This window comes from Sinocyclocheilus anshuiensis, unplaced genomic scaffold (genome assembly GCF_001515605.1).
Source record: "Sinocyclocheilus anshuiensis isolate Anshui unplaced genomic scaffold, SAMN03320099.WGS_v1.1 scaffold579, whole genome shotgun sequence".
NCBI classification, from domain to species: domain Eukaryota; kingdom Metazoa; phylum Chordata; class Actinopteri; order Cypriniformes; family Cyprinidae; genus Sinocyclocheilus; species Sinocyclocheilus anshuiensis.
In genome coordinates this window covers 3858145-3879273 of record NW_015551075.1, presented here as the reverse complement: position 1 = coordinate 3879273, position 21129 = coordinate 3858145, and the positions used below count along the sequence as shown (strand labels likewise).

The window sequence follows — 21129 nt, the reverse complement described above, 5'->3', positions numbered from 1 at the left end:
CCGTGTGAATGTCAGAGTCCCTGCCAGAGCTGAAGATGCCAAACTGGGGTGGAGGAGCCAAATGTGCGGCCTGCAAGAAGACGGTTTACCATGCTGAGGAGATCCAGTGCAACAGCCGGAGCTTCCACAAAACCTGCTTCATCTGCAGTAAGTCCACAAAACGTTTTGCTACTCTGAATGCTAAACTGAATGCTACTCTTACCTGAAAGTAAAAAAGGGGGTATATTAAATATCAGAATCAATGAAACCAAGTTCAGAGAGGGTTAAGATTTTCCTTAAGATGACACATCACCAGATCTTTCAGGTAAATAATACAAATAAAAGCATTATGAACAGAGCCGTTTTAGCACGTTTAAAGGGTTAGTTCATCCAAAAATGAAAATTAGGCTGTGTTTTATTTCACGTCTTTTGAACCGAAGCACTGCAACACCCGCTGTGTACAACGATAGAGCTTGAAAGATCAAAGACAATTTTTAATATAACTCCGACTGGATTCGTCTGAAAGAAGAAAGTCATATACACCTAGGATGCATCGGGGGTGAGTAAAACACAGCCTAATTTTCATTTTCGGGTGAACTAACCATTTAAGGTATGTTAAACAAACAAACAATAAAGCATAACAATGTATATAAACAAAAGAAAAAATAAACAGTGGGAAGAAGAGCAAAATGAAAAACTAAACTAAACTAATTATTAAAAAATATAAACATGTGCATCCTTTGGTCCTTGGGTCCATTAGTATATTTACTCTTTAATGTTATATTCAACTATCAAATGTTTTGTTTAATAGCATCAGTATATATTAGGATGGAGCAAGAATTTTATTATCGCTACTATTATAATTATAATTAGATTTTATTTTTATATTTTCTGTTTTCATTTTGAGTTTGTTTTATTAATTTTGTTGTGTTTTTGTCATTACAAGTGTTTGAATTTATTTAGCTTTAGTTATTTTAGTACTTCAGCTTAAAATAATGAAAATGAGAAATGTTGTCTTTTGTTTTTACTTTTTATTAAAAATAGTTCATGTTTATTTTTTCATTTAAAGTAATGTTTTTTATGGTGTTAGTTTTAGTTAATGATAACCCTCACTCATTTCTTCTTCTTCTTCGTGTATCTGCTTATGCCAGAATTTTTAACATAGTCAATATATGCAAATAGAGCTAATGATGATGATTGGGAGGGATTTGGGGGGACTAAAATGCCATCAAAAGCAAAAGTACTGTTTGAAATGTTTCCCAGTGAGCAGACCGCTTTCAGTAGTGCAGCATTAACTCTTAAACGCTTGAGTCGTGCCAGGAAGGGTGGTGACAGTCAGTCAGTGTGAGACTGCTAACACAAACACCCCTGCAGTTCGCCACCATTCAAGGGCCTGTTTCCATCTGCTGCGGATGACATTGGCCGGGATGCTTTGGTCTCCCAGAGCCTCTTGTTCATCCAGCCCAAAATTAGATTCAAAGACAAGTTCCCATGAGCCTCTTGAGCCGTCCTGGCTGAAAGTGCAGCAGCTGACGAATGCAGACAGGAGATGACAGCCCTCTGGAGGAGCAGTGAGATCACGCTCCAACTCTAGACTCCCTCGGTCTCTCACAACAAATCCGACAATAGGAGATTTTATATTGCCAAAAAAAAAAAAATCTATTTCAAATAAATGCTGTTCTTTTGAACACTCTTTTCATCTAAGAATCCTAAATAACAAAATGTATCACAGTTTCTATTAGCAGTCCAACTGGTTTCATCACTGATAATCAGAAATATTCATTGAGCAGCAAATCAACATATTAGAATGATTTCTGAAGGATCATGTGGCTCTGAAGACTGGAGGAATGATGCTGAAAATTCAGCTTTGTCATCACAGGAATAAATTACATTTTAAAATATATTTCATATAAAAAAAAATATCAAAAACGATTTTAAATTGTAATAATATTTTAAAAAATGACTGTTTTTACTGCGTTTTTTTTTTTAAATCAAATAAATGCAGATAAAATGCGGTATTATATGTCTTTACTGTCATATTTTACTGTCAAATTTCTGTTCTCTAGTGGCTTGCCGTAAAGGTTTAGACAGCACAACAGTTGCAGCACACGAGTCTGAGATTTACTGCAAATCCTGCTATGGCAAGAAATATGGTCCAAAAGGTTATGGGTACGGCCAGGGTGCTGGAGCGTTGAGTTCTGACCCCATTAATAATGAAGAACTTCAGCCTCAGGAGTATGTCCTGAAAATATCTTTAAAATATATTCTTAAAGGAACAGTTCACCCACAAATGAAAATTTGCTGAAAAAGCACTCACCCTCAGGCCATTCAAGATGTAGATGAGTTTGATTCTTCATCAGAACAGATTTGGAGAAATTTAGACAAAGTAATCCACACAACTCCAGTCCATCAATTAACGTCTTGTGAAGTGAAAGGCTTCAGTGTGTTTGCTATTTATTACAAAAAAAAATCCATCAGGCATTTTACCTTTAAACATTACTTGGGCCTATAATACATAATAACATGTTTAGAACTGTTTTCGCTTGTAACCTGTGCTTGATCTGTGCATATTTCTCTCCTGATTTAGATGAGATTACTTTTTCAATATTAGAGGACTCTTATAATAGCCAGAAGCAATGGTTTAAAGTTAAAAACCCTTAGTGATGGATTTGTTTCTTACAAACACACAGCTTTTCACTTCACAAGACATTAACTGATGGACTGGAGTGGTGTGGACTGCTTGTGGATTATTGTGATGTTTTTATCAGCTGTTTGGACTCTCATTCTGACGGCACCCATTCACTGCAGAGGATCAAACGGTGCGCATGTAATGTAATGCTAAATTTCTCAAAATCTGTTCTGATGAAGAAACAAGCTCATCTACATCTTGGATGCCCATGAGGGTGAGTACATTTTCAGCAAGTTTTCATTTTTGGGTGAACTATTCCTTTAAAGATAGAGTATCACTTTAATAGTATTTAGAAGAATAATTTAGAGTTTTGTTGTTGTTGTTTTGTGATTCTTATGTGTATGTTTTTAACATGTTCAGGCCCAAAGCTCCCCATCCTGCATCTGCTAACTCAAACCCAAGCAAGTTTGCACAGAAGTTTGGGAGTACGGATCGCTGTCCTCGCTGCTCCAAAGCCGTTTATGCAGCAGAGAAAGTCATGGGTGCTGGAAAGGTAAAACTGCAGCTAAAATTAAAGCAAGAAGCTGACTTGAGAGTTTTGATACATTATACTGTGTTATGATATGAAATATATTAAAATTAAACAATTCAAACACAAATATAAGCATATTTTGAGAAAGTCTTCCCTTCTCAGCACTTCTGCAATATGCTGCTGTCACAGGTCAGCCGCAGCGCTGTGTAGTAATTTATCAGACTGTGACTGGTTCTGATCCAACAGCCCTGGCACAAAACCTGCTTCCGCTGTTTACTGTGTGGGAAGAGCCTGGAATCCACCACAGTGACGGATAAAGATGGAGAGCTCTACTGTAAAGGTACAAACAATCAAATGAGGCCCCAAGATCTCTGCCATCTCATTAACATCACTTAACCAATCAATAGACGCGGTTTCAGATAGACCTAGTTATTGTTCAATAGCCATTACAGGCCAATTTATGCAATCAAGAGCACAAATATTGCAGTGATTAAAGCCTGATGTTTATTTAAAGGGGTCATATGATGCTGCTAAAAAGAACATTATTGAATATCTCTTTGGATTTGAGACTTTAGTCTTTGCAATTTTACAGAACTTCTTTATGCACCAAGAGCTTGTAACACTCCAAAGAGAAAGGAAAAAATGAAATCGCATCATATGACCCCTTTAATCTATTGCATTATGCCGAGTGTTTTGATCATGTTAACAGAAATGTCTAGAAACTTGTTTCCACCAGGGGGTAAAAAACAAAAAAAGGAGATTTTGACTTGAATCTCACAATTCAAACTTTTTTTCTTGCAATTCTGAGAATTTTTATTTTATTTATTTTTCAAAATTGTGAGATGTAAACTCAGAACTATAAGATAAAAAGCCGTAATTAACTGTTTTTATTCCGTGGTGAAAAAACAATAAAACCCTGAATTACAAGATGTAAACTCATAATTCAGAGGGAAATAAAAGTCAGAATTGGAAGAAATAAACTCAGAATTGTTAAATGTAAACTCAGAGTTCCAAGAAAAAAAAAGTCAGAAATGTGAGATAAAAGGTTACAAGTACCTTTTTTTGTCCTGTGGCAGAAATGGGCTTCCATAGAAATTTGCACTAATTATTAAAATAAAGAAATAAATAACATACTAATGTTTCCAAAATATTGCTGAATACTACACTCTCAGAAAAAAAGGTACAAATCTGTCACTGGGGTGGTATCGTAAGGTACAAAAGCTAAAAGGTGCATCTTTGTAACTTATTTACCTCTAGATGGTATCGCCCCAGTGACAGTTTTGTACCTTTTATCCTGAGAGTGCAATTTAATATTAGCCATCACATATTTATTATTCAGAATTAAAATTTGTGACCCTGGACCACAAAACCAGTCATAAAGGTCAGTTTTTCGAAAATGAGATTTATACATCATCTGAAAGCCGAGATACAACTATTTGAAAATCTGGAATCTGACGGTGCAAAAAAATCAAAATATTGAGAAAATCACCTTTAAAGTTGTCCAAATGAAGTTCTTAGCAATGCATATTACTAATCAAAAATTAAGTTTTGATATATTTACAGTAGGAAATGTACAAAATATCTTCATGGAACATGATCTTTACTTAATATCCTAATGATTTTTGGCATAAAAGAAAAATCAATAATTTTGACCCATACAATGTTTTTTTGGCTATTGCTACAAATATACCCCAGCGACTTAAGACTGGTTTTGTGCTCCAGGGTCACATTTGTCAACAGATTCCTCCATTTTTTTTTTTTTTTTCCTTTTTCCAGTTTGCTATGCCAAAAACTTTGGTCCAAAGGGGCGTGGCCTGGGGAACCTGGGTGTGGTTGAGGACAATGAATGACAAGCTTAGACCAACCCAATGCAGCCGCTTTTTCCACTGCACACAACAACCGAATATGACTGTCAGAATTTGCCCCTTAGTGGCAGTCCTGATGAATTTTTTTGCATGTTCAGAAAAGGAGCGCAATAGCAAGAGCATTTAACCTCTAAAACATTCACCATGGTGGAATAAATAAAAGTGTGCAAAAATTTAATTATTAATTAATTAACTAAATGAACAATGTATTTCTTCTTTAGCAATAACTATGCATTTTGACAAGTTTTAATGCATTCATAGCTCAATTTGGATCTGAAAATTCCACATTTTCTATAGGAAATGAATGACTTCTGGTCTATCAAACGCTATTTGTTGTGTGCAGTGAAAAGCCAGCGTTATACTTCAAGCTGAAGTGTGTCAGTTCCAAACAGAATAAAAGAACAAAAGAAAACCCTCCAAAACTCACACCATTGGTTGAACCAATGTTCCTGTGTGTGGACTGTGTGGTTAAGCAGTTTAATGTTGTGATGGTGCAAAATGTTTACACTTTTTGAGAACCTCAACCAACCAATTGCTGACTTATTTCTCTTCATGGTAAGTTGGGAAAGGGGAAAATATTTTAATTACACACTTCAGCTTTAGACGTGATCTTATGTTGATGCTATGCAGCATAAAAGAAATGTATTACAATTATATGAATCCTAACTACTGTAACTGTATATCACATGTCATAGCATAAAAACATAAATAAAGAGTAAATAAAGGATAAAATATGTGTCATTCAACATTGATTCAAAGACGATCTGTAACTAGTAAAATTGTTTTACAGACATAAATTCAGCATATTAGAATGATTTCTGAAGGATCATGTGACAAGACTGGAGTAGTGGCTGCTGAAAATTCAGCTTTGCATGACAGGAAAATTAATAGAATAGAAAACAGTTATTGTAAATTGAAATAATATTTCACAATAATTCAGTTTTTACTGCATTTTTGATCAAGTAAATGCAGCACTTGTGAGCATAAGAGATATATCTCCGAAACTTTTGCACTTCACTATTTGATAATAGTGGCTGTAATGCAAGTTACTCAATATTAACTATTAATCAATAAAAATGTTTTTTGTTGTTGTTGTTACCTAGGTTTTGTATTTTGTTAGACCTAGAGAAACACTCTGACCAGCAAATTACAAAGGTGGTCTGATTTATTCCAAAGCACAGAGCAGGATTCAAGAACAGCACTTTTCCCTTATAATGATATACTGCACAATAAAGTATAATGAATAGAATTGAGAAGTGCAGTAAAGAGCAAGCTGATGCTATCAGACATGGCCCTGTACTACACAGTGGTTATTAAAGGCATAAATAAAAGAACAACTGCCTTTGAAAACATTACTTATTAAAGGCAACGATACTAATAGCTAATAAAATATTTTAAATTATATGAATCGTTCTGCATGTATAATGCTATAAATGCTGTGGTTGTAATGCATCTGACCGTAGCGTAAAGTCATTTCAAATACATTTTGACTCATCAAGGGATTTACGGTTCTCAAAATGACAAGAAATCAGATTTTCAGCATGTGTTCAATATCAGCTACTAAATTTGCTATTTTTGTAGAAATAAAATTGCTCTGATTTACGAATCTTTTCACAAAGAGCATACATATAGTGGTCACTTCCTGTAAAAGGACTTGGGAGTAAAACCCAAAACGTGATCTTACCGTACCTTACAAAATATTTCTGTTCAAAATATATCCGTATGCTTATAAACATGTATTCATCCTTATGTACAACTTAAGCTGTAAAGCAAAATCCAACCTTGAACGCACAGCACATATATACTATATTTCGCTCAAATAGAAAAGGTGGATGTTCTTGCAAATAGAACAAATGATTATCCAAATTAGCATTCAGTCTGTTCTTAATTTCCATCACTAAAAAGGCATTAAAATCAAACCAATGGCTCCATAACTGGGGACGTCGCTCTCCCTGAGTGGGTGACTGATCGCTGGGGGTCAAACAGCATCGGGGCCGCTCAACATGGGATGGTCTCTGCTGAGACCCATGGGATACTGTTGAGTCCAGTCCAGCACCATGGGCTTACAGAGACCACAGCAACGCCATTGGAAGAAGTTCACCAGGTTCCTCACCACTCCAAGACTATGAGAGAAGAAACAAGATTCAAAAATAAGAACTTTATGAGTGTTATTAACCCTAAACTAGTGAAAACAGCCTTACTTGAATGGGTTTTGTCTGAGAGAGAAGGCTTGAGGGAGTTTTCTCTGTCTTTGCATCAGGTTCGCTCTCTCGGCCGTCGTCAGCCCGAGGAACACGATCTGTGAGGAAACAAAGCAAACTATGAAGACTCTGTGCACACATTTGTTTTTACTACTATAGCATTTATAAGCATACGTATTTATAAGTTTTTTAAGCAGCCTTAAGTAGTTTTCATTTTTTATTTAAATTTTAGTTTAAGTTTTAGTAATTTTGTTCCGTGCTTTTTTTTAAATATATATTTAACTTTATTTTTAATTCAACTTTCATTTAAAAATGAGAAATGTTGGCAACTAACTGAAATAAATAGGTTTAATTTTTTTTCAAGTTTTATATTTTATTTCAGCATTATTTCAATTACCAACAATTTTTAATTTGTATTTTTTTTGAAAGATTTAAAAGTTTTAGTTAACAATACTGTAGTTAACAACACTGTTATTAATTATTAATAATTTTAACAATTTTGTTATTAAGACCGCTTATTAGGCTTGCTGCGATAGACGGTGTTTTCGGTTATACCGATGTTAAGGTGCAACACCGCGGCACTGCCCCCCCACCGTCGTTTTGATTTATTTATAGTAACAAAAATCATTTAGTCTAGTTCAGTTAGAGGACAGACACATTTAAAAACTAAACGCTCAATGCAGCGTGCCGAACCGTGCGTGAACGCGAACGACAGTGCTCCACGGAGCAGGAGTCAGATTTGATTTATCACGTGAGGAGAGTGAGTCGAGCTGACTGACAAGAAGAGTGAGGTGAGAAATACAAGACGATGGCAGAAGATTGTTTAGAAAGGAAATGCAAAGGCGCCTGTTTGGCAATATTTTAGATTTTGAAAAGCCTATTGACTGGAAGTTTATTTAAACATTTGTTTCTTATTTATTTGGTTACACAGTGTTTGCTGATTACTTTATTTAAACTATTTTTTTAAATAAAAATGTTTTATTTATTTTATTTTACATCAAGGTATATATGCCGTGCCTCCAAGCTTTCTTATTCGTTTTGATAATAAACGTTCTATGTTTCTTATTTATTTGGTTCCACAGTGTTTGCTGATTTTCAGTTTTATATACATATTTAAACTTTGTGTAGCCTAAGTAATTTGTTATTTTATTAGGCATATATGCTGTATTTTTATTCGTTTTGTTAATAAAAGTTCTGAGTTTGACGTTGTTGTTGCTTGAATTGAATCAACGCCGAATTGCCGCTAATTTGAAAGTGAAAGTAAAATGCACACGGCGCTTTTTCAAGCCATATGAAAGCGAAGAAAAGAGGGAAACTCAAACGAACTAACTTCACTGTTTATTCGTCACTCACCTGGTAGAGCTGCACCAAAAGCAGGATGAAGGCCCAGGAAGCGTTTAAGAAAGCAAAGCAGAAGATGTAGAGCACCCAGGGAGAGCAGCCCGTCAGAGCGGTCACCGCCCCCCATACGCCCTCCTCTGTGTAGTGCAGCGGACAGTGTTTGGACCAGTCTACACACAGAGAAACACGCACATATTTTTTTAAATGAACATTTTCTTCTAGAGAGACTAAAAATGCAAGATGCTGTATTTTACAGACATCAACTCTTAATATATACACTACCATTCAAACATCTGGGGACTTTCTATTCATCAGAGAATCTGAAAAATCATGTTTTCCACAAAAATACGCAGTATAACGGTTTTGAGCATTGATAATAATGTGAAATTTTTCTTGAGCAGCAAATCAGAACATTAGAATGATTTCTGAAGGATCATGTTACACTGAAGACTGGAGTAATGATGCTGAAAATTCAGCTTTGCATCACAGGAATAAATGACATTTTAGCATATATTCAAATAAAAATATTTGAATAAAATTTCAAAATTATTTTACTGTTATTACTGCATTTTCAATCAAATAAATGCAGCCTTGGTGAGCATAAGAGACATACTTTTGAATGGTAGTGTACATTGGAGTTGAAGTTGTGACTTACACATGATACTGCCGTAGAACATCCACATGCACAGAAAGCTCAGAGCAACCAGGAAAAGCACAAAGTACGGGTGATTTCTGGCCCCTGTAAGAAGAGGTTAGCATGAGTGATTTATAATGGGAGCAAAAACTGAGAGAGAAGGAAGTCTATGCTATAAAACATCTTAGTTTGAGCATGTTACCTATGCAGCCATTGATCCAAATGGAGTGGTGGTCCTGTTTAGCGACACAGGCATTACAGGAAAAGCAGTGATTTGCTCTCATTGGCTTTCTCATCTGCAAAACAAGGTTTTGAAATAATTTGATTATTAGGAAGCATTGTAGAATGTTTACAATATGTGGTCCTGTCAGGGCAATATTATACAATACTACAGTAAAACTGTATGTTTCCAAACTCTGGCCTTGTGGAAACTGCTGGTGATTGGATTCAATCAGTCATAAATCTTAAACTAGGTAACACAAGTTTGAATTTATCTTGTACAATTTCCCAACCTGGCTTTCATCTTTTTCATTTTGTGTCTTCTGTATCTCATCACTGAAAAGAGATAACTTACCATACATGAAGTGCAAAATATCCTGGGATCCAGACAGCCCGCCTCTGCCAGAACCACAATATTCTACAAAGAGACAGATGAATCCGTTAAAAGTCACCAAAGATGCGTCAAACTAGAAAGAACATCACGGAACCTAAAGGAATCATTAGGTCAAACAACACAAATAACTCTAAACAGACTCATCCAATTGAAAAGGTCAGAATAAATCGATTAGAACATGCTCAGTGAGCACATATGAAGAGAGACAATGTCAAAATATATTTTTTATTTAAACATATGTTATATTTTTGTTAGAAAATATAAAAAATATATATTTAGATTTAAATAGAATTTTTAAGTTATGTAAAATACAATCAGTACAAAAAAAACGATGTATAAATAACATGCTTGCTATATATATATATATATATGTTGTTTTATTTAATTTGTATTAAATGGTAATTTTTTTTTAATCTTTTCATTACTATAATTTTCTTTTCTTTCTTTTTTTTTAAGTTGCTTTGAAAAAAGCATCGGCTGAATGAATATATGTATGCATGTATATTTATAGGGATTTTTTCACGACATTCTCTCCATATATATCTTATATAATCACTGATACATCTAGTTTGAGATACAAGTTGGCAGTATCCAGACCATCCAATCAGAATCTCACCACAAGTAACTGACACGTTTATTAATCAATCAGATAGCGGCACCATGCCAGCCAATCACAGCCAGAGTCAGTTCTTACCTTCTTCTTCTCCTCCTCAGTTGCCTTGACGATGCCAGGGTCTGTCCTGCAGGAGCGGAGGTAGTAATACAGTAAGGCTGTGATGTTGACTGTGAAGAGCATCTGAACCGTAGCACTTGGGTCATGTGAACGACACATGTTAAGGTCTCTACAAACACTCAACACATACAACTATAATAACTAGAACGTCAGGTGGATTTATAAAACCCATCATGGCTGGTATAAACTGCATGAAAGTTATAATTAGTTTCACGTCTGGTATTATATAAGGATATCAGGCAAAAACCACAGGCCCCAGGTGACCACCATCCAGAAGATAGAAGCCATGAGACCTGTGGAGGGAATCAAAGACCGCACCGCCACAGTCGCCAGCTGCCTACAGAAACAAACCACATGAACGGGACAGCATTGTTACGACACTTTCAATAGTGGAAACAACAACAGCTCTTCTTCTAAATTCTATCTTTTTGTTCTAATCTCTTACTGTACCTATGTACCATATATATTTAAAGGAACACTCCACTATTTTTGAAAATAGGCTCAATGGATTTGAAAATGGTAAAACTCAACTGTTTAACTCTAGGAGAGTTGGAAAATGAGCCTATTTTCAAAAATAGTGGAGTGTTCCTTTAAGCGGCACTCTCAGGCTGAGCCAGTGGTTTTCAGTCCTGGTCCTGGGGACCCACCGCTCTTATCTGAGAGACATACAAAAGAGTGGTGGGCCCCCAGGACCAGGACTGAAAACCACTGGGCTAAACATGTTAATGTTTTACTGAGCTTACAGTGCCCTCATGAGGAAGTCAATATTATTGCACACACAGTAATTCTATTCACATATTTGCATCTGCTTAATTATCAAACGTATGTGCAATGGCCAAAAATACTGCCATGATCTGTCTCTCGCTCTCTTTGTTTTTTCTTTAAAAAATTTCAATACCAAACAATTCATAAAGCATTTGTATCTGAGAGTATGCAGAGTTCTGAATTATTTTCTTAAAAATCTGAAATTATAAAAAAATAAATATAATATTTCAATACATAATTATATTTTTAAATGTAAAAATTTTTCTTTTTTTTTTTTTTCATTTTAGACAGACAAACTGTCACATAATATACAATTCAATAAATTTGTTGTAAAAATGATAAGAGTGATATTGTAGTAACAGGGTCTTTTAAATCCATATGTATAAGTCAGTGAAGTCAGTGTGTTTGTTGATGCTCAATCGGCACCTTGAAGTGAGGTTGATCACAGCTATGACGCAGACCAGCAGCACACCCTTCAATAACCAGGACTCTGTCTTCATGTCTAATATGGAACCGATGGCTCCCACCACAACAACACTGAACACACACAGTAGAAAGACCTGAAACACACACAGTCACATACACACCATCACACACACTCAGTCTGAATAATGAAGTCTTTTCAACTGCGATGAAAAATCAGGGTTACAGCAGAGGAATATGGGTCAGAGAATAAGTGGAATGTTATTTTCTTGTTTAATAAAAGCCTAAAAATGGTGAATTCTCCAGGGCCAAACACACATTATGTGAGAAATTGGCTGCTTTTGTTTCTGTAAGCTTAATTCAAGGTTAAATACAGCCCTGGGATTTCAAGTACTTACCTCACGTCTTCTTTAATAAAGTTAGTGAGAGCGGTGTGTGTGTGTGTGTGTGTGCTGGCCTGGAACAGTTACAAATCCAACCATTAAAACTGGGATTCATATGCAATGAAACACCATTTTTCACTATATGCTTCCCATTTTCTTTAGGAAATGTATTTATTTATTTTGCTTTTGAGACAACAATAACTAAAATCACATCAGACATTTAAAATAATAAAAATATATTTGTATGAATTACACAATATTAAGTACATAAAATATACAGTATTAATTAATTTTTTTAATTTTAGAAATGTTACTATTACTATACTACTATTATTATTAGAGATCATATTCATATAACATCCTATAAGCATATAACATCCACATATCCAATAATAATAATAATAATAGTAAGTATTATAATCTATATTATTACTATTATATATAGTCATATCCATTGCACAAATGCATCTAATTTAACATGAGTTTAAATTAGAGGTTTGTTCAAATTCAAAATACCAGAATAATCTGAATAATACTCCAGATTTTAAGTTAAACTTTTTTTCGAAGCTGAACTTGTTGGCCTGAGTGTGTCTGAGCATGAGTGTACCTTGTATCTGTTGAGCAGTTTGAGACACGTGGAGTTGGCTTTCAATCGTTCTGTCTTCACCACACTGAGCATGTGAATGAGCAGAGGGCTGTGCACCTGGTGCGCCAGGTCAATGGGAGTGTGACCCTGAACATAACACAAAACCATCAGTAAAAAATAATGCAAGGTAAAGCTCAACTTTCAAACTGAACGGCCAGGTGAGTGAAGAGCACTGCTTTGGAGCCAGTTTTACAGCTATGGAGAAACACTACTTTTTTGTTCTGCTGGTTTAAACTGCATCATTACGGCTTTAGAGATGAAGTGCTTCACAGATTTGTGTGTCATCCTTTCGCAGGGGCCATGCTAATCTTCTCTGTATCGATCCAATTTTAGTATATGTGCCGCCGTGGCGAGCGCCAATTAGTGACTGGACATGTAATAACAAACTATAAGACTATAAGATTATGTGGAATGAAGGGTAGCACTTTCAGAAAGTACTCAGGTTTTAAGGCCAGCCTATGACTTAGGGCTGGGCGATATAGCTAAAAAATTTATCAACGATATAGTATCGATAATTGACATTTTTTATAACCTTTTTTAAAACAAAGAGCAATAGATTTTTTTTTTTTACATTTAACCACTGTATTTTTAAATTAACTCACTTTGAGACAAACAACAAATATTTTTTTTTGTTTTAACAGTCAAAAACAAAATAAAAATTAAACAAATATCTCATTTCTAATGTTTTATATGCAGATTAAATAGGTCAAGCTTTTGGCTAGTCTCCCGAGGCCACAGGAGGGCGCAATGAGCAAAATAATGCAGCACATTAAATAGTCAATGCAAGGAAGTAACTGTCTATAAAAAAACGTGCATTACGTTTAATATAATCTAATATAATACTCATATAAATCAAATATAATTTCGTAAATTGTATAAACAATTATGAACAAAACAGCATCACGTATTTATGCATTGCTTAATACAAAGAGCCGAATCGCCATTCACACAGATCGCCTTTAAAACATACGAGACGCAGTGAAAAGGAATAAATCTCCACAAATTTGCGACGTGTTTTCTAAAAGTTTAAACTGTTTTATTCTTTACTCACAATCTCCTCATCACAGGCAGGCACAGCACTCATGTTCGTGTTTGTGTGTGCTGTCTGCGTCACTCATAGCACGTGCCTATCGTGCACTATATCGAACATTTGTTATATCGTTATTTCGAAGAAGGTGTACCGTCGATAAATATCGATACCGTTTTATCGCCCAGGCCTACTATGACTGCAGTCATTTTGTTTGCACAAATAACAATACATACTTAAATAAAACATAAAATCAAAGTTGACCCTATTTACTTCATTAATAAATGTCTCTGGTCTTATTATGCGCAGTTCGCCAAAAAAAATTTGTTTTCATAATTTATAAATCATCAAAATGTAATAACATTATCCTTCTTTGTTTTCTGCTGACGTAAACCAGGTTAAAGGGATAGTTCACCCAAAATTGAAAATTCAGCCATCATTTACTCCCCCCTCATTTTGTTCCAAACCTGCTTGACTTTCTTTCTTCTGTGAACCACAAAAGAAGATATTTTGAAGAATGTTTGTAACCAAACAGTTTCGGGTCCTTTTAACTTCCATTGTATTTTTTTTTTCATACTATGGAAGTCAATAGGAACCGAAACTGTTTGGTTACCAACATTCTTCAAAATATCTTCTTTTGTGGTTCACAGAAGAAAGAAAGTCATGCAGGTTTGGAACAACATGAGGGGGAGTAACTAACAGAATTTTCATTTTTGGATGGACTGTCTCTTTAAGGGCATCTGTGGCCACTTACATTGGCATTCTCCAGGTCGACGCTGGCTCCAGCCTCCAGCAGGATGTGGACCGCATCGACGTTGCCGGCCAGCACAGCGCAGTGCAGAGGTGAGTTTCTGTTCATTTTATCAACCGCATTCACTGAAGCGTTACACTTTATCAGGAAGTTTGTGGGCTCAGGTCTGTGTTTCAGGAAACCAAAACGACAAGTTGTGAAAAGAGAGAAATATCAGGACAGGAAAGGGTCTAAACACAGCCTACAAGATGACTAAATCTGCTATACTTTATGATATCTGAGCTAGACGTTTTGGGTAAAGCTTATTTTAAAATGACTTACTTTAATTACTTACTTTTAAATTACTCACTTTAGGCCAACTGGCAGTAAAAGATGGCTACAAAATATAACTTATAGATATAAAATTGTACACATACTGTTGAAAGGTTTGGAGTTGGTAAGATGTTTTAAGTTTTTTCATGTTTTTGAAAGAAATCTCTTATTTATGCTCACCAAGGCTGCATTTATTTGATCAGAAATACAGGAAAGCAGTAATATTATGAAATATTACTACAATTTAAAATAACTGTTTTCTAATGTAATATATTTAAAAATGTATTTATATTATAAATACATATATCAAATATATATAAAAAGTCTTTACTGTCACTTTTGATCAGCTTGATATGTTGAGGAAAAATGTGATATTATTTAGACAACACAATATTTGCAAAATTAAACAACATTTGTATCAGTTGTATCTTTTTTCTACCCACTGATAATGTCAGATGCAGAAACCCGAAGAGAAACATTTTCAGTTCATTTTTACTTGAAACAGAAATCATTTGTAACATTATTATAAATCATCTGTACAGATGTTTAATATAAAGCACAGTGTCATGGTTGATTGAATCATAATTTGGCAGTTCTAGTAAAAATTTAATTTCAGACCCTGATTGAGTCGATCTTACCCGATGATTTTTTGTGCTGCCAACATCAGTGGAGTCTGTCCATTCATGTCCGGCGAATCCACTTCCTACAACAACACAGGAACAAGAAGAGTATTCAGCCGCATTACTCAGTATTCAAACCCTCCACCGTTATTTAAAATGTCACTGTGTGTGTTTGTGTCACACCTGTCCTTTGGCCATAAGGTATGCAGCAATGGGCATATGCTGGAAGAGCACAGCCAGATGGAGACCCCGATACCCTTCACTATCTGCTAATGACGGATCGGCTCCATATCGCATCAGCTGAATGACCATAGACAAATGACCCTGTCTGTTCAGAGGTGACCAGGAACAACATCAGCAGATATAAACCACGGTCAAGTGGCTCTTGCAAGCAAATGCTGCTAGAACCAATATTTTTGCATTGACTTTTAACTGCGTTTTGGTGATTTTAGTGCATGTATGAATGCGGATGTCAGTTCTTCAAAATCACACTTATGTTCCATCTCATATAACTGCAAATGTATTGCTGTATGTATCTGAAATGTACCGTATGGCCCAGTGGAGTGGTGTTGAATTCAGGTCGCCACCTAGTTGGTCTATGACGGCACCTTTAGATATGTAGTATCTATGAAACACAGCAGAACATACACAGATACAAATAAGAATAGGTTGAATAAGTTAAATGATTTAAGTGTTTTGAAATAATCTCTTATGCTCACCAAGGCTGCATTTATTTGATCAAAAATACAGTAACAGTAATATTGTGAAATATTATTACAGTTTAAAATAACTGCTTTCGATTTGTATGTATTTTAAAATGTAATTTATTCATGTGATGACAAACAAATTGATCAAAAGCGACAGTAAAGACATTTATAACGTTACAAACAAAATTCTATTTCAAATAAATGCTGTTCAATTAACTTTTTATTCATCCAAGAATCCTGAAAAAAATGTATCACGGGTGTACCACAAAAATATTATGCAACAAAAACTGTTTTCATTATTTATTTTTTTTATATTATTGATAATAATAAGAACCATTATCAATTGAGCACTTATAATTGTGCACAAAATCAGCAAATTCAAATGCTTTTTGAAAAAACATGTGACACTGAAGACTGGAGTAATGATGCTGAAAATTCAGCTTTGCATCACAGGAATAAATTACATATTCAAATATATTCAAATATAAAACAGCTATTTTAAATTGTTTTAATATTTCACAATTTTTACTGTTTTTCTGGGATTTCTGATCAAATAAATGCAGCCTTGGTGAGCATAAGAGATTATTTCAAAAACGTTTAAAAATTCCAAACGTATAACTCCATGAAAAAGCCATGAAACATACAAAGAGACAAATCTTACTTGACAATATCTGCTCGATTATTGATGGCGGCCCAATGGAGCAGTGTAACATTCTCTTTGTCAGGCTGCCTGACATCATAACCAGCCTCGATAAGCTCTTTGCACCTCTCAAGAGCACCAAACCTACAATTTAAAACAATCAAGGGAAAGATGCTGTTTATTTTTGCATCAGAATTGACTTGAATGAACATGTATACCCACATACACTGCAGGTTTTCTGCATGAACAAGTGATAAAAAGATCTGCATCGTCGAATGGAAATGAACTATTTGAGCAGTGTGAAGCATGCAGGTGAGACAACAGATATGACCGCCGTTCAATAGAAACCCAGATAAATAACAGCACAACAGTATCCTGTATTTGTATTCTCCTTCACTTATGGTTTGTCTGATTCTCTACAACGGGAAGATGAATGATCTGTTTACACAAATCTTTCTACTCACTACTGAACAGCTAGATCTCAAGAGTAAGATCAAGAACATATGTGAGATATTTACTGAATGCCTGAAATATCACTAAAGTTTTTAAGGCGGAATTTCACAAAGACTCTCAATAACACTTTTAGGACCGTTGAGATTTTTTTTTACATTGTCAATTAAGCACATTTCTCCCCCAATAATCATTATCGCAATACAAAACAAAAACTAGGGTTGGGTAAACTAGGGTAAACTAGGGTTGGGTAAACTAGGGTTGGGCGATGTCTAGCAAATTGGCATCGGACGATGTCTACAGTGAAACATCGTGATGGACGATGACATCGGGGGCGGGGTAAGGGGGTGTGCCCAAAGCGTGAATCCGTTTGCAGAAAGGCAAGGAAAACAAATAACGCGTTCTACGGAGCCACTAAAGGGACATGGTTAGCCGCTTGCTAGCGGTAGCCTGTTACATTACAGTACATGAAAGTTCACTTACCACATACACAGAGTAAGGAGAGATGACTGATAGGACAATGGCAAATGATTTGCAGATACTGAGCACCACTGACAAATATCTTGTAAAATGTGTGGTAGGTAAGGCTGCTCCGTAGTATAGAGTCCGTGTGATCGCGAATCTCGAAAGTGAAAGTGAAAGTAAAATGAGAGCACGCATTCGAAAGCGGTTTCAATGCCCTGCATATTAGTAGCGGCTCCCTGATGCCCGCAATTTAATTACCCAACGATATAATTGCGAGAGAAAGTATTTATATATATATAATAGAAAGTTGCCCCATCAGATGCTCCGACAGAAAGACTTGCACTGTGTAATGCGTTTGAGATGTGGTGTTTTCCTCAATGAACTTACATTTCAAAAATACCGAGATGTTTTTGGCCATATCGCCCAGCCCTAATTTACACATTGTGGCAGCATTTGTTATGCTACCTGACATTTAAATATTTAAAAATTAAATAAATATACAATAATTATCTTTTTGTAATGAAGGGCAATGTGTTTAATTGTCAAGCAAATATTGTTACAAATCACAAAACTGGCAAAATATATAACTCTAAAACATATAAATGATCCTAAAAATAAGTTTTAATAGGATTTTATTTATTTAGGGGTGAAATGTGACCCGAGCATCATTTTTGTGAGATTCACGCTTAAACTAATTCCTATAATACTTTCAGTATACAGCGGTGACAAAATCACTAGGGCATCTTAATAACATCACCATCAGCTAAACATTCCACTCTGATTATTAAGTGTAATCCCACTGTGTTTATTGCATGTCAAGGGAATAAGTCTCACTGTGTTGCTTTGATGATATCCCAGGAACTGCTGTCCTCCGGGTGTGAGACCTTCCTCGGCTGCTGTGTTGGATCAAAAGGTCCCGGGACGAGCTGGCCGTGGAAGCCGCCGGGCATGAAACCGCCAAATCCAGGTCCTCCATGACCGTGGCTGTGGGAGTGGCCACCGCCGTGTCCATGGCAACTGTCACCCATGTGACCGTGGGAGTGGCACTGTAAAAATATTACAAACATGGGTTATTTTCTGACAGTTTTTTTTATAGTTAACACCAAATGTGACCAAATGTGCGATAATTAACAAACTGAATTAGTTTTTTCAAACTACACACATCCACTGACAAAAAGCACAAACTTATTACTACTATTCATATAAGTAGTAGTTGTAGTAACGAGGAACAAGTGCATGCCAAGGCTGATCATGAGATGTCAACATGGCAGTGCCCACGATAAAATAAAACAAAACAGATTTTTCTAGAAGACTGACAGGTCTGGGGTCTGTCAAATGTTCCATTTTTAAATAAAATGAGTGCACATTTAAATAAAAGACAGAAATTTGGTTCAGTTCGGTACGTTATTAGTAAACAACTGGTTTGCTTCCTTCTAGTGACGGTTTGAACTTTAAATTTGGCAATATAACCTTCCAATTATCTGAAAACTGCAGCGGACCCATAACCATGTTCAATATTTATTATTTAGCCCATATTTATGGTCAAAAAAAAGCTAATTAAAGGCAATGATCATGGCAGGGCTTGTTTACCAGGTCTAATGTAATAATTAAATGTATAAAATGTACAGTGCGACTTGAATAGTTGATCGATCAGCACATACACACAGGTGATCAGTTAGCAACAGATGCTAAGTTAGCTTAACCGGTCTCATCCGTTTAACGACGAAACCAAAGAGAATATAAAACGTTTTTTCACTTACTCCGTCTCCTTCTGACCAGTCCATCACTTCTGTGCGAGGTTATCCGTGATTGATCATGAAGAATTTACGCTGACAGAGACTGAAGTCGGGCGTGCGTTCGGCGCATCTTCCACTTCCTGGATACGAGTGACAAATCCTGCGCTCTGATTGGCCGCGTTGTCTCAGTGACGTCGCTTTGGTTTACCTTCTTTGCATTTCCTTTGTCAGAAATGCAGATTATCATTACATTAAGTTTTACGCTCTGGGTATGTCAAATACCAGTTAAACATGCTGTTACGGTTTAGGTTGTGAAACATTGTGAAAACCAAAGCAAGTGAATGAGGTTGTGTTTAAATTGTTTTCAGGCATCGTGTGGATTTATTAAAATAATAAATCTAATCGCACTATTCCAAGGTTTCTGCAGAGCTAACAAAAATGTTCATGGTAATAGCCTACTATTTTAGAACATGATATTATACATACTGTTTTTGAACATGTGGCAATACAATGCTTATTGGAGGTTCTGTCTACACAAACCCTAACACTAGGCTACTCCTAGAAAACTTGTTGTATTTTTTATATATAATGAACGTAAGTAGTTTTACTTTTTTATGAATAATTTTTCTAAATGTGTAGCCTATATGTCCCCAAAGTATAAACGTACCTACAGAGACACTTTTATTTGCCTACATTTTACATAGTCACTCTTGCATTTGCATTGTCGTTGGGGGAAAAAATGAAAATGTACGATTTTTAGTATTATCTTATGATGAATGAATCCAGTTTAACAGGGCTGCTGCAAGTTTAATAATACAGCAGGTGATGTCAGTTCAGCTAAAAAGCATAGCAATGTGGTGTGGCAGAATGCCTTTATTGGCTTCTTTAGCCCATCAAACCCATATTAAACCACAGCACCTTTTTAAAAGAACAATTAAGGTCTTGAGAAACAATTATCATCAACTGATCTTTCATTAAATAACTGACCTTTTTTGAGATCATATAACCCACAGGGAGTTTGAAGTACAATTTTGAAGTGCTTACTATTTTTGAATGGCTAGCTACCCATGTGGATGTTATGAGAGGTAGTTTAGTTCCTTGTGTAGTGTAAAGTGATCACCAGATGGCAGCATATCCCGTAAGTTACTAATGGAAGCTCCTCAGCCAGGAAAAAACCCTCACATGATTTTGTTGCCAGTACAGAACTATTGATCATGTTGCCAAGGATCAATCAAAGCCTGAAGAGATCCATCACTTCACACTCCTGTGAATTACTGTCTCCAAACCAGACTCGACTGGACCTGAACCAGAGACAGAGATATTACACAATCACCAGAGGTGTAAAGTATTGGAGTAAATGTAATTAGTTACTGTACTTGAGTATCTTTTCAGGTACTTTGTAGTTGTACTGAGTATCAAAGATATTAGCAACTTTTACTCTTTACTCATCATTCTATCTATCTATCTATCTATCTATCTATCTATCTATCTATGCTGTTCTATCTGTCTGTCTGTCATCATTCTATCTATCTATCTATCTGCCCGTCTATCCGTCTGTCCATGCGTCCATCTTGGTGTGTTCTTATTGAAAAATAAAAAAATATTGATATTTAAATTGAAATATCTAATTTGAACACTGAATGAACTGATGAATTATAGGCATCTTCAGAAACCTGT

General features: G+C 35.5%; 2 protein-coding genes across 2 annotated transcripts; one reads left to right on the top strand and one right to left on the bottom strand.

Moving 5' to 3' along the window:
- LOC107662347 (cysteine and glycine-rich protein 3-like) lies at positions 1-5765 on the top strand. The gene is made up of 5 exons (XM_016452334.1): positions 1-147; positions 2046-2214; positions 3029-3161; positions 3387-3480; positions 4917-5765. Exons 1-5 carry the CDS (start codon positions 9-11, stop codon positions 4988-4990), a joined length of 609 nt encoding a protein of 202 aa, XP_016307820.1. The 5' UTR covers positions 1-8; the 3' UTR covers positions 4991-5765.
- Positions 5766-6452: 687 nt separating this feature from the next.
- On the bottom strand, positions 6453-19635 carry LOC107662309 (palmitoyltransferase ZDHHC13-like). The gene is made up of 17 exons (XM_016452295.1): positions 19477-19635; positions 18551-18762; positions 16823-16945; positions 16002-16079; positions 15638-15782; positions 15473-15537; positions 14526-14688; positions 12706-12831; positions 11719-11852; positions 10764-10864; positions 10489-10613; positions 9756-9818; positions 9384-9477; positions 9203-9286; positions 8560-8717; positions 7207-7304; positions 6453-7128 (listed from the first exon to the last, which is right to left on the bottom strand). The coding sequence occupies exons 1-17, from the start codon at positions 19498-19500 to the stop codon at positions 6984-6986; spliced, it is 1938 nt and encodes a 645-aa protein (XP_016307781.1). The 5' UTR covers positions 19501-19635; the 3' UTR covers positions 6453-6983.
- Positions 19636-21129: the final 1494 nt, after the last annotated feature.

Bases quoted from the DNA above. Each gene is read 5' to 3' on its own strand.
- LOC107662347 (XM_016452334.1), top strand. From the start codon at position 9: ATGTCAGAGTCCCTGCCAGAGCTGAAGATGCCAAACTGGGGTGGAGGA. The intron at 148-2,045 runs GTAAGTCCACAA...TCTGTTCTCTAG, and splicing joins CAAAACCTGCTTCATCTGCA to TGGCTTGCCGTAAAGGTTTA. The intron at 3,481-4,916 runs GTACAAACAATC...TCCTTTTTCCAG, and splicing joins TGGAGAGCTCTACTGTAAAG to TTTGCTATGCCAAAAACTTT.
- LOC107662309 (XM_016452295.1), bottom strand. From the start codon at position 19,500: ATGGACTGGTCAGAAGGAGACGGA. The intron at 9,478-9,755 runs GTAAGTTATCTC...CTTGTTTTGCAG, and splicing joins TATTTTGCACTTCATGTATG to ATGAGAAAGCCAATGAGAGC. The intron at 8,718-9,202 runs GTAAGTCACAAC...CTCTGTGTGTAG, and splicing joins GTTCTACGGCAGTATCATGT to ACTGGTCCAAACACTGTCCG.